Source organism: Rhinatrema bivittatum, chromosome 5, assembly GCF_901001135.1.
Source record: "Rhinatrema bivittatum chromosome 5, aRhiBiv1.1, whole genome shotgun sequence".
NCBI classification, from domain to species: Eukaryota; Metazoa; Chordata; class Amphibia; order Gymnophiona; family Rhinatrematidae; genus Rhinatrema; species Rhinatrema bivittatum.
This window is the reverse complement of record NC_042619.1, coordinates 302,768,550-302,782,910: the sequence shown is the minus strand read 5'-3', so window position 1 is coordinate 302,782,910 and position 14,361 is coordinate 302,768,550. Positions and strand designations below refer to the sequence as shown.

Genomic DNA, 14,361 nt, shown 5'->3' with positions numbered 1-14,361 from the left:
TTCTAGCTGGAATTTTCTTAGTCACAGGGCAGTGGAAGCATTAAAGTGCCAGAAGTTGATAACTAACGGGTAGTTAAGTTTATAAAGATCCATAATATTAATCAAAACATAAATACCTAAGTATTTCAATACAGAATTTGCTATGAAAAAATTCCCCAAATTTGCTGTATTTGAAGTAATAAAGATTATGGAATAATTAACCTTATATCCAGACCGTATGCCATATATCCCCAATAATGCGAGTGAGGCAGGGTTGCTCACCCCCATGAGAAATAATAGAACGTGATCCAGGTACAGAAAAATGTTATGCACCTCGGCATACAATTTAAATCCATCTATGTCAACAGAATCTCTTATGTTTTGAGCTAAGGGGACAGAGAACACCCCTGCCTGTTTCCGCAAACAAGAAGAAATGGGCTTGATTGAAGCCCATTAGCCATCACCTGTGCCTGTGGGTTTTTGTTCAAAGCCACCACCCAGTTTAAAGATTCAGCGGGAAACCAAATGACTTAAGCACCACAGACATATTTCCACAATATCTTGTCGAATACTTATCAGCATCTAAGGAGAGGATTACAGCAGGAATCTTCTTAGCCAGGTGAATAATATTGAATAAGCGCTTCATACTATTCACTGATGACCTCCCCTTAAGAAAGCCAGTCTGATCAGAATGAATTAGTATAGAAATAATGGGGGTAATTTTCAAAAATATTTACACGCATAAAATTGGGTTTCACATGTGTAAATGCACTTTACCTGTGTAAGTGGACTTTTGAAAATTACTACCATATATGCCATTGAATTGTCCATAGGTTATACACATGTAAATGGCTTTTTTAAATTGCTACGATAGTATGTTACATTTAAATGTGTAACTTTTAAAAATGATCTCCATTATATTCTAATTGAAGTATGTTAGCCATAATCTTACTACCTGCATTAATAAGGGAGATGGGTCTATATGCCTACATTCTAATGGATCTTTCCCTGCTTTGTAAATTAATCAGTGCATCTAACAAGTTCCCAGTTAGAGAAGTAGACTCGCACAAAAAATTAAAAAGTTTGCATAAAAGAGGCGCAAACCCAGCCTGGAAAGTCTATAATGGTCCAGTTGAAATCTGTCAGGCCTCGGATTCTTCTATAAAGATAAAGGTTTGGACAAATTCTTGGAGGATGTGTCCATTAACCATTATTAAGGTAGAGTTGTAGAGATCCACTGCTTATTCTTGGGATAAGCAGCTTGGAATCTATCTACCCCTTGGGATCCTGCCGGGTACTTGTAACCTGGATTGGCCACTGCTGGAAACAGGATGCTGGGCTTGATGGACCCTTGGTCTGACCCAGCATGGCAAGCCTTGTTTTTATGTTCTTATGATAAAGATTTGATTGCCTGTAAAACCTCCAGTACCATAACTGGGGCTGCCAGAAGTCTCAGTCTCCTCTGGGACCTGCAACAGATGCAGTGCATGCAGAAAATTTTCAATCTCATCATAAGTAGCCTGCCCAGGTTCCCAATACAAAAGCTCAAAATAGTCTCTCACCCTTCCTGCTGTCTGTTGCGGGTGGTGAAGCAGAGTATCCTCCTTCCCTCTCATTGCACTGATAGTAAAGAAATTATCAGTTTTAATCAAAGGAGCCAGCAAGAAACCGGGCTTATTCCCTTTCTCAGAATATATTTGCTTAGTAAAACGTAGAGATTTTTCAATCTGCATACTTTGTAGCGCAGCAAGTTCATTTCTAGCCAGCTGAGAGCTTTATAAGTCCTTATCAAGCAGGTTATCTTCCAAGCTCTTTATTTGCTATAGTAAACTCCTCTGTTTTTCAAGTCATTGTTTGTTCCTATGGCTAGTATAAGAGAAAATCCTTCCCCCTTAAAACCACTTAAGGTTTCCCATCTTAATAGGGGATTGTAATCCTCCATAGAATAATGACGCTGAAAGTCACTGACCACCCCCCAATCATATCAGTGAAGTTATTGTTTTTAAGGCTAGATAGCAGCACCACCTACGCCTAGGTCAGATGCATCTGACGAAGCGGACTGCTCTCGAAGGCCCATGCCTCAATAAATCAATTAGTCTATAAGATGGCACCCATCTCTAGTCATTTTTGTTGCATCAGACTAACATGGCTATCCCTCTGAAGATTTTCACCCATGATTGGCGTTAGGTCCATAAACATTTACTATCATTAATTCTTCACCATATAGTAACCCTTCAATAACAACATGTACCTTCAGGGTCTCTGTACGACCTAGGAATAATTAAAGGAAGAGTTTTATTCAATATTACACATACACCTCAACTTTTTTAATTAAAAGATGCATGAATCAATCACCTTTCCAACCCAGCCCCTTGTAAGCTTCTCATGCTCAATATTGGACACGAGTGTTTCCCAGAGAAATGCCATCTGTACCTTCTACTTAAGGAACTGCAAGATCCTAGAACTTTTTGCCTCCAACGTTCATAGATTACAATCTTAAGATTAGAACATGACCTGACAAAGTATTAAAACCTATGTGAGAATCCCATATGAAGAAATATGAGTATTCCTTACTACTCTTTTTCTTAAAATAGCCCCCTGCTTCTCAAGGAACTGCCAAAAAGAACTGTTAGAGTGTGTCTAACTTTAAAAGTTTAACAACCCCCCCCCCCCCCGACTATAACCAAGACCCCCCCTTCACAACTCTCCCAACAATAAAGCCACCTGACCCCTCCCCCCAACCCTACACATCTGCATGCCACACATCACATGTTCTCCACTGAAATCCCCTCTCCAACGTGGTTACAATGCAGGAACATTTAAACTGCAACTCCCACTGTTCAGAGCAAGCTCAGAACGTGTGCACTCATACCCCAGGATCGTACAGAATAAAAGGAAGGTAAAAAGTCCTGCAATACGTTGGTACTTGTAGTTGACCACCACAATCTTCTGCTCCCAGCAAAATAAAATGCTTGAAAAAGTATCTATCAGAACGAGTACTGCCATGAAATTGGGAAACAGCGATCAAAAGTGCCAAACCTCAAACCAGTGAACATTTACAGGATCCAGTTCTAAACTAAGGTGATGAAGCCTTGGTCTGCTCCACCACGGTGTAAACCAGAAGTCGTCCAAAACATCAGACGCCACAGCTCACAAAGACTAGCAAACCACAATTATTGTTCCATGCCACGAGGAGACCCCAGATGCTTCCGTAACGATTCCAACAATTCAGTGGCGGGTCCCACCTGACCCAACAAATATTATTTATTTTTATTTAAGTCTTTTCTATACCGGCATTCATGATACAATCATATCATGCCGGTTTACAAATAACAGGGGTGTGTAATAACTTTGTTCTTTTAACCAGTGCAGAAGAGGCAAAAAGTTACAATATAACAAGGTTGTTGAACTGGGAGATGAAGGAGACAAGCATAGAAAGGAATAAATATAAACTTTACAGAGGTAGATTATTTACATTTTGCAGTAATGTCTCTTTGTGGTAATTATTTACATAGTACCGAAGGTCTCTCAATGGATGGTGGATTCTGTAGGGCTCGCTTGCCGTAGGGTTTCTCCTATTGGTTTCTCCTATTAGTTGCTGAAGTCTGAATTTTCATGTGGCGCCATCATTCCCCACATTGCTTCTGCCTTGCAGGTAATCCAGACTCTGCTCCGGCGACAGGGATGCGGTGCCATCCTCCATCCAGAGTTCTAAGTCTCGCCGGAATCAACATCACACGTCAGGGCCTTTTTGCCTTGGTGCGCGTTCCTGCTCCATGTAGCTTTGGCACTGTTTTTGCACTGTCACAGAGAAGTCCAGAAAAATGAAGACCTGTTTTTCTTCTGGACGCTTCCATAATGTGCTTTTTGTCACCAAAGTTATGCAGGTGAATAGTCATTGCCCTGGGTCTTCCAGTTGGACCCAGCTACAGTGCAAATGTAGTGTGGGAACAATCAACTCCTTTAACCTCGAGCCCCAGCAATTCTCTCACAAAGCCAACAGCATCTCGGCCCTCAACAGTCTCTGGTAAGCCCACAGTATGAATGTTGCACCTACTACTATTTTATTAATCCGCATTTTTCTCCTCAAGCACTTTGGTTTTCCTTTCCAACTTCTAGATTTTCTTTCCATATGTGGTCAATGCGTCCTTTAAGTCACAAACCTTCAAGTCCATGCCATTGAGATTTTCTTCCTGCTCATGCACAGATGGCACTAATTGTGTAATTTCAAGCTTGGCATCAATATTTTTAGAGATCTTATCTCACAAACTCTCCAAGTACCTCTTAAAAAGTATCTGCCGGTGCATTCAGTACCTTAGGACTGCTGCAGTCCTCTTCACTAGAAGAGGCCTCTTCTCCATACTTGTTGCACCCTTATCCGATGCTGTTTTTTCACCTGTTTTATTCTTTTCTGCTTTAAATCGGCCCAAACTTTTGGTGATAGACCGTTTAGGAATTTCTTTGGAAGTCATAATAAAGGACTTCAGTGGTCAGCAGCATATGAAAAAGAAACTAAAGGAAGTCAGGCATCACATGATCTCTAGCCAAAATTGTTTTAAGGAGCTGAGAAAAACTCCATTCTGCCCAATATTTTTTTTTTTTTACATTAATTTTCACTAATTTTTCCTGATCTTCTTTGTGTAATTTTCTTAATTTGCTCATCTATTTTCTCATGTTTTGTTTATTTTACCTTTTTTTTTTTAATACACACTTCTTGCCTTTACTCTCCCTTCCCCATCTCCTCCCCCTTCTTACCTCGACTTCCTTATTCTCTCTGGCCTCTTTTCCTATTCCCCTCCCTAACCTCACCATTTCTTCTCCTTCGGTGGGCAACAGCTGCAATCTCTCTCCCTAGGCAGGGACCTGGTGGCAACAGGTCCTAGGTTGAGATCTGAAAGTGGCAAGTTTTCCTGGACTGTGGAAACACCACAGTCGCTGTTCCCATGTCCAGTTCTGCCACAGAGCTAGCAACGTCCCACCAAGGGGTACCACAGCAGAAGTAGCTCCTCTCTTTGGCCCACCGAAAGAGATGCACGGCTAGGTTGTAGCATACTTGCAATGATTTCACTACGATCTGGCAGCTTGCTCCCTCCTAAGCTTGCAGTTTGCCTCCATGGCACCAAGACCTGACATTATAGCCATCCCCCCCACTGACTGGACAGCAGGCGTGCCCCCCCTTCAGGATTGTTCAAGCCTCACCCTCCAACCTCATGGAGCCCCCCCCCCCACTTTGTTCACCCGTGTTCTAGAACATAAGGGTGTATCTACCACTTCTCAGGACTAACCCCTTCCTATTCAACTAAGCCCCTAGGGCAAAGCTGTAAGACAAAGTCAAGCCAGATCCCTGTGTTCCACTGGCCCCTGCCACAGCAGGCCCTGGTCCTGAGGCAGCCTTAAGGAATTCTTGTCCAGCAATCTGACTGGATCCACATACCAAAGATATGAGGACCGCTAGGATAACGTGTCCTCAAAGCTTCAAGGCCTCAGCTCATAGCACGGGATACATTCCTACAGGGAACACTGGCAGGCTGAAGTCAGCAGGGAAGCCTCTCTGGGATGATGTCAGCAATTCTTATAGTCTGTCTCCATCTGCTGGGTGGTGGATGTAATCCATGCGTCTGAACCGGTCTAGCTGAAGAGGAAAATGCACTTACGGAAAAGTATATACTCTACAGAAAAATCAAATACCTAAATCATAAGAGGCCTTTGGAAAATATCAATTAGTTATATCCAAGACCTGTGGTGTAATGCTGCCTATCATTTAAGTTTTTAGATAATCATTCTATGTGGGCCAAAGAGAGGAGCTACTTCTGCTGTGGTACCCCTTGGTGGGACGTTGCTAGCTCTGTGGCAGAACTGGAACACACTACCGCCTGATCTACGCCTGAACCGTGCATGAACAACTTCAAAAAGAAACTGAAAACATGGTTCTTCAAACAAGCCTACCCAGAATAAAAAGCCTACACCGTCTCCAAAAATAGACCTCCTTGCGTCAATTCTCTCTTCCTCATATTGAGGAACCATATTTTGTTATCCTCTCTCCTCTTCACACCGAGGAACCATGTTAATGTTAATGTTACCGTTATTTCTCTTCTCTTCTACTTCTTGTTACCCTCCTCCCAGTTCTGATTCCCCTGTTAAAATGTAATTTCCAAGTTTAACCAGTTGTGATGTAAACCGGCATGATGTCCACAACTAATGCCGGTATATAAAAATGTTTAAATAAATTCTAATGAACTTATATACAGGTATGGTATGTTTATATATTTTGTTAATTTTATCTATTTGCTTTGTATTTATGACATTATTGTAAAAATTTGTTTTGCAATCCCACCTCGGGATGCAGAATAAATATACCATCACAGTTTCCAATGGCAAGCAAGGTTAATGATGGGTGATTGACATGATAAACTGAGGCATATTCAGTGAGAGCAGCTACAGAAATGGATAACCTAAACATGTCATTATTACAGTGAAAGACTCCATTGTGTCTTTACCTTCTTTCCTTCTGTATCCCCGCAATAAAACTGCTCCGCCTTAGTCTTGCCCTGTACAACAGGATCCACAGCTTCCAGGTGAGAAGGGTTAGCCACCAGGGACAGGGTGATGTTCCTGTCTGTGACACGGTTAATCCTCCTGTGGTACATACCCAAGTGGTACTTCACATCACCAGTGCCCTAAAGAAAAACAAAACCACTGCAAGCGTAAGGGAATGCCTTCAGTCTCTTGAATCATCCAGACAGTCCAAAATGTACAAGCAGATGAAAATACTGCAATATGTAGCAGGTAGGAATGGCCAGCTCCAGTCCTGGAGAGTCACAAAAAGGTTTGTTTTCTTGGATCGTAAATTCATGATATTTATACACTTTTGGTCTAAAGTTCATATTAATTGGCATATTTTGGAAATCCTAAAAACGAGATTTATTTATTTATTTATTTAAGGTTTTTCTATACCAGCATTCATGAAAGCATTCACATCATGCCGGTTTACATGAAACAGGGGTGTGAAGAAACAACCAAGAACATAAATAAACGTGAAGAAGAGATGCAGTTACAATTAACAGGGGCTGATAACTGGGAGGGGGAAAAGAGAAAGAGGAGGTTAATTATATACAATAGTACAGTATATATACACAATCCGAAATATACAGTTGCTGAGTGGAGTCTTTAATGGTGGGCGTGTTAAGTGGAGTTCGGGAAGGCTTGCCTAAACAGCCATGTCTTAAGTCTTTTCCTAAAAGTTAGGAGGCATGGCTCATTTCTGAGATCTGGTGGGATGGTGTTCCATAATTGTGGGCCTGCTGTGGAGAAGGCTCGGTGTCTTAAGGTACTGTGGTTAGTGGTTTTGGTAGGTGGAACAATGAGGCATCCTTTGTAAGCTTCTCTGGTCGGTCTTGTGGATATGTGTGAACGTATAGGAATTTGTAGGTCAATTGTGGTGTGTTGGTGAATGATTTTGTATATTAAGGTGATAGATTTGTAAATTACTCTGAAATGAATTGGTAACCAGTGGAGGTCTTTTAGGACTGGGGAGATATGGTCTCTCTTCCTGGTGTTAGTTAGTCTGGCTGCTGCGTTTTGGACCATTTGTAGCGGTTTGGTGTAGGTGGAGGGGAGGCCAAGTAACGTAGAGTTACAATAGTCTAATTTGGAGAATATGAGAGCTTGGAGGATGGTTCTGAAGTCTTTGGTGTGGAAGAGGGGTCTTATCCTTTTTAAAACATGCAGCTTATAGAAGCAGTCTTTGGTTGTTTTGTTTATGTGGGCTTTGAAGTTTAGTTTATTGTCGATTAGAACACCTAGATCTCTTACTTGAGTAGTTTGTAGGTTGGTTGGAAGACACGTTGAAGGATTGCTGTTCTCAGGAGAAATGAGTAATAGTTCTGTTTTATTGGAGTTAAGTACCAGATTTAAGGCTGTTGAGGAGGTTTTTGATTTCTTGATGACAGGACTCCCAGAAATCGAGTGTTTTTGAGTATGATTCTTTGATGGGGATCAGTATTTGTATGTCGTCTGCATAAAGAAAGTGATTTAAGTTGAGGTTGGTGAGGAGTTGACAAAGAGGCATGAGGTAAATATTAAAGAGTGTAGGGGATAAAGAGGAGCCTTGAGGAACTCCAATGGTCGAGTCGAAACGTGATGACTCTGTTTTGGATTTTAACTTTATAACCTCTGTTAGTGAGAAACGATTTGAACCAGGAGAGCGCCAATCCAGAAATTCCTATTGTAGATAATTGGTTTAAGAGTATAGAATGATTGACGGTATCAAAGGCTGCTGAAAGATCTAGAAGGACCAATATGAAGGATTGGCCTTTGTCTATGCCAAGAATAAGGAGGTCTGTGAGGGAGGTGAGGAGGGATTCTGTACCTAGGTTCTTGCGGAATCCATATTGCGAGGCGGATAGCAGTTTGTTATCTTCAATGTAGTCTGATAGTTGGGAATTCACCAGCCTTTCCATAATCTTGGCAATGAAAGGAAGATTGGCTATAGGTCGGTAATTGTTAGGGTCATTTGGTTCCAAGTTTGGTTTTTTTAAGAGTGGTTTGAGTGAGGCCTGTTTGAGGTCTTCAGGGAAGGAACCTTGAGAGAGTGAACAGTTGATGATGTCTGCCAGTGTTTTGGATATGGTGTCTGGGATTGAAAGAAGAAGTTTGGTAGGGATATGGTCCGCTGGGTGCGAAGAAGGTTTCATTCTTCTAAGGATAGTTTGGATTTCGGCAGCTGTGGTAGGTTCAAAGAATTTGAGGTGATTATTTTTGATGGGAGGCAGTAGAGATGATGGAAGGGGGGCGATTTTGGAAGGAAGTTGAGTAAGAAGATTCGTGATTTTATTTTGAAAAAATAGTGCAAGTTCTTCAGCTTTAGATTGAGCTTGGTTACTAGGGCACTCTGGTGAGGGTATTTGGGTGAGGGTGGATACATAGTTGAATAGGGCTTTGGCGTCAAAGACCAAGTTGTGGATTTTGGAAGCATAAAAGTCTCTTTTTGATTTGTAGGTGGAGGCCTTGTACTGATGAAGCGTGAATTTGTAAGTTGAGAGTGTGTTGGCGTTTGGGGTTTTTCTCCAGTTGGATTCCTTTTGTCTTAAATTTTGTTTGAGCCTTCTGAGTTCATTAGTGAACCATGGTTGTTTTTTGGAGGAGTTTGGGTGGGATTTTTTAGTTGTTAGAGGGCAGAGTTTGTTGGCTATGTTTTCTGTGATTGCATTCCAGGAGCGTAGGGCCGTGTTGGGATCTGAGAGGACTATATCGGTGAGGTGATTGGTTAATTGTTTGGTGAGGTCATCAGAGTGGCAAGATTTCCTGTAGAGAAAGGAAGGTGAGGGGGTATTAGGGGCACTAGAATTTTCCAGCTGAAATGATGTGGAGATCATGGAATGATCTGACCAAGGTACCTTCAAATTTTTTGGCGGGGAGGACGATTTTATGCCTTTGTTGATAAAGATCAGGTCCAGCATATGACCTGCTTTATGTGTAGGACTGTTGACCTTTTGGGTGAAGCCCATCGCTGAGAGGGCTAGGAGCAGTGTTTGGCAGCTTGGTGAAGGAGAAGGGTTGTCCATATGGAGATTGAAATCTCCTAATATTATTGCTGGAGTGTCTAGGTTGATGAGTGTAGTAGTTATTTCGATGAAGGGTGAGACATCAGATTCTAATAGGCCTGGGGGGGGCATAGATGAGGAGGATTTGAAGTTGGTGTGATGTGAAGAAGCCGATTTCAAGCTTGGTGTCGGAGTGGACCGGATGGTGTGAGAACCTGAGGTCTTTTTTAGTTGCAAGGAGGATATATATTAGCAGCCCTGGAGGATTTGGAATTGGTTATCCCTGAACTAAGAGGGATTATGAATCTCACCATTATGTGAAATTTACTTTAAAAAAAAACAAAACAAAAAAACCAATGAAAGCATGTGGACATATTTCCAGTGAAGTACCACTTACAAAATTAAAGAGCAAAACAATGGAGGAAAAACACTAAGATACAAAAAAAGATATGACCCCTTACAATGACTGCATTTCCTCGCTTTGACTTCCCTGCAATAAATTTGGGGAGACTGTATATATTGTGCTATAATCAACTCTATTGGGAGGAGCTTTCATTTTAGTTTTTATTTTATTTGCCCTGGGAATTTCAATGTTATATCAATACAATCCTTGAAAAAATGATTTATAATAGGGAAAAAAAAAAATCAGTGGAAAAGTCAGTTTTCCATAGATATTTTTTTTAATATTATAGCATTGATATTCTCACGGAAAATAAAAAAAACTGAAAATTTATCTTAACACAAAAATGAAGCCACAGTATACTTTTGTTTTATTTCCCCTGATTAATTCAGATATTAGTATCTTGTCACACCCATGGCACGAGAAGCCTCAGCCTAGCTGATCTAAGCTTAAACGAACCATGACATCCCTATGTTATCTGTCTTGACTAGACTGCAGGGACTATATTACGTGTGTCTGTAGGGTGCTGTGTACATCCGATATGCGCTATACAAATCATGATAATCTTCTCAGTGGATCAGAACTGTTGTCCAGCCAATTGCAGCTGTGCTGTTTCGATACACTCAAACAATGAGGCTAGGATTACCTGTCAATTATGACCCAGGTAGTCTGTGTGCCTCAGCTGAGAGATGGCAGGACAAATTCTGACAAAAGCTTGTCACACAGCCTCCCATGACATGCTGGGAATCTGAAACCTCACCTTTGCTAATAAAGCATGCCAAAATTTACCCGCGGAAAAGGCAGCATACACTGAGAAGCCAAAGGACCCAGCTCCACTGCATATTTTAATAACTAGAGGGGGTTTAAAATGTAATTTTAATGACCAGAATCAATATCAGGGGCTCAATTCTCTTCCCATAGATAGAAAAGGGAAAATAAGTTATAGTAAATTAGCCCCCAAAAGTATAGTACGTGTCTGGGCAATTTTGTTTAATCTTATTTTGTTTTAATAAACATACTAATACAGTGACTCCCTATCCATTGCCAAATGTTTACAAGACAATATACAAATTCTTAAAAACATCCCCTTCCCCAATAAAATTCATCCTTCAAGGATCCAACAATAGCTTCCATTAAGGCAATGCACGAACAAAATGTTTGTCTGGGCAATTTTATATGCTAGCACGTGCCCTTGTTTTCTTTTTTTATGCCGTTAGGAATGGTTAATTAACTTTTTAAATTAATTTTAAAAACCATTAAAACCCGTCCAATAAAACACCAATGTTCTTGGCAAATGAAATATTGCAATTTTTTTTTGGCAACTTTAATGGATAGTGACATTTAATGATTTTTATTATTAGATAAAATTAGCAGTATGAACTTTACAAGTCTATGAAGAGGTTAATTAATTCAACAGAAGGTACCCTGCTCACCACATCCCAGCTGGAACAGTAAATGCAAGCCACTAACCTCATCGGCAGCTTCCAGTTTAGAATCAAACTGACAGAAAATCTGCTCTAGTTCCTTCCGGATCACGTTCGCCAAGACATTCAGACGTCCTCTGCAGAGAAAAAATGCCTCCCGTTAGCGAAGGAAGAGAACCCACCTTCCATTCTGTAATGCTCGTGCTGGTCCCCCACTCATCCTGCCCCTTTCTACACTCTGCTCCCTCACACTGCCAGGTTACCTTTAGCAGGAGTGAAAGCCTCTTCGTTACTGTTGCTGATCCTCTCCTTGCACTAAACCTGCCTCCAAGGAGCTAGGAAAACAGAATCTTAAAAAAAATGTGCGTTGCCAACCAAGGCACTCAAGTACAGACGCAGCGGCCATCAAGTCCTCCCACCAAACAGGGCTGCTTTAACCTCTTGAGGGATCTTGGACAAAATGTTTGTGGGTGAGCCCCATTTTATTTATTTTTTCCCCTCCATCTTGGACTGCCACTCTCCCTCTCCCTCCCAAGCCCAGCGGTTTCCTCTCCCCCTGTTAGCCTGATGCTGCCAAATCGCTGCGAATGCTTTTCTCCTCTGCGCTGGGCTGACGGGAGGGCAGCCACAAAACGCCTCTTCCTTCCCTGCCGTGTGGGCCGATGCCAGCATGCCTCTACCTTCTGATCACCCATTCGAGTACAGGATGTGGTGGTATCTTCCTCCTTCCAGTCCATGGGGGGCTTGCACAAGTATGGTATTAATAAGGGCCTTGGCACTACAGACCGGATAGTAGGAATCCTAGATAAATCTTCAGCCTTCTGGATCCCCACCCAATTAATCTACTGATAAACCACTCTCTTCTCCCCAACGTTTTGATAATTAAATTCCACCGCCACCCCTCCCAGAAAAATCCTATAAACACACATAACTGGGCATTATATTTTTACATATTAAAACTTTGCTTTGTGTGTATATATAAACATGTTCCAGTACCTGAGAAATATGTTATCTGATTTTCATGGTATCAAACAAAATCATCAAGAAACACATGAATTTCTAAATTAAAAGAAATCCACTGGCTAAAGGTAATCTCTGAAATGGTTGTACTCTGTTTCCCCTCACTGATTACCATACAAACAAAACTCAAATACTGTTGTTACCTAAGCATCAGTGCAAACTCCCTCCATAACCAGAAACTTTGCAAAAAATGGCATTCTGAAGCTAGATAACAAGCCTGCCATACCACAACAGCACTAACTTCCAGAAACTAAACAGGAACCGCGGCAACACCGCATCTATTACACTGGGCCCTACAAAATTAACATATCTCCGATTTAGAAAACAGAACAGGCCTCACACATCTGTCACACATACAGGACACAGACCCTCCTCAAATACAGAATAAGTGAGCACAAATTAGAAATATGCAGATAAAAACTGAATTCCTTTGCTCTGCTGCACACTCCAGCTAGTGGGGAGCTGGGAACAAGAGAAAGGAAGGGGTTAGGTTAGAGAACAGGCTGCCTGCTCTCAGCTCATTCCCTCCCCTCCTTTACCCAAAAGACAGGAGTAAAGGAACTGGATTAGAAAGCAGAGCAGCTCTTTGCTCTATCACTATTTTCTAAACTTTTTCCTTTCTATTTTAACCATAGGGAGAATATCTTTGCTTAAAATGGCTTGCTCTAAATGTGCTGTCTCAGCATACATATTAAGCAATTTCTTAAAATACCTCTCTGTTGGACAAACTGATGAAAGGAACAGAGTTCTCGACAGCCAGTCACTAATGTATTAAGTTTAGTCTAATAAGTGTTTTCGAGTACAGTTATGGGGCAAAGCCCAGTGTGCTCATGCAGTGGGCTCAGCACAGTTGCCACCGAGCCTGCTGCATCATCAACAAAAACTGAGTCTGAGAATTCAGTCCACAAACAGTGCTGCTGAGTCAGGCCAGCCCAGATCAACCCACTGCAAACCTAACATTATATTTCAGTGTTCCATTAGGATATCCAAATAAAAGCAAAGTGAAGTTCACCTCAGATCAATTACTTTATGACACCTGTGCAATATCCGCATGTGTACTGTCCCTTTAAGGCACCTCAGATTTTTTTTGTTTTTACCTGTGAGGCATACCCATGATGACATAATCTACACCATTCTCACTCGATTTGTCGATGATGGTCTTTAGTGCTGGGATCAAAACCTCACATCCTTCCAGCCCAAAGCGTTTCTCTGAGGACCACTTCCTATGAAGGAACTCTTCAAACCTGCAAGATAAAGGGAACCCATGGAGAAGGTGGATCACCAGCCACATCCTCAGGATGACTTCTATTTATTTTATTTATTTATAGCTTCTTATAACCTGCTTTACCAAAATAAGTTTTGTCCAAAGTAGAAAACAATAAATTCAGAAAAACATTAAAAATAACAAAAATAACAATAAAAATCAAAGAGTGAAATAAAATCCAACTAATAAGAACCATAGTTTATAATATAAAATAACCTAAAACCATCACAGCATAGATAACAATAAAACAAACCAATAAACATTTAAACAATCATAACCTATGTCAAGATACAGAACTATAGCATGCCAGTCTGTAAAATAAACTTAAAATCTGCAATAGAATCCAGGTAAGCTGACTTCTGGTATAAAACAAAAAACCAAAACGCACAAATTTCTGTAAAGGAAAGCTTAGCACAGGACTAAAACATGCATAATGCAAAGGACATTCATAGATATCACAGCTATAGTTAAACTGTGTGATATAATTACTAGGTGCTAGAGAATATAGAATGTAGTCACAAAAAAATAAATTACAGAAAAATAGGTCTGCCTGAATTTAGTCTTTTTTTTTTTTTTTTATTCGTTATCTTTAGAATACTGGAGAAATGAAATTTTTCATTATCTGCACCTGATCCAGAATTTGCAATTCATATTACGTATCACATCCACATTTGACCTGCTTTCTATCTGCATCCAATATTACATATAACTATTAATAGTGGTGGTGGTCCC

General features: G+C 40.8%; 1 protein-coding gene across 8 annotated transcripts in view; it reads right to left on the bottom strand.

The window, feature by feature from the left end:
- The window catches only part of OGDH (oxoglutarate dehydrogenase), a 282,477-nt gene that overhangs the window by 80,470 nt on the left and 187,646 nt on the right, over positions 1-14,361 (bottom strand). For all 8 annotated transcript variants that reach the window (XM_029604213.1, XM_029604206.1, XM_029604212.1 and 5 more), the window contains 3 exons: positions 13,463-13,609; positions 11,392-11,482; positions 6,477-6,656 (listed from right to left, as the gene is read on the bottom strand). In XM_029604213.1, coding sequence (XP_029460073.1) covers positions 6,477-6,656; positions 11,392-11,482; positions 13,463-13,609 — 418 coding nt within the window. The remainder of the gene's footprint in view (positions 1-6,476; positions 6,657-11,391; positions 11,483-13,462; positions 13,610-14,361) is intronic.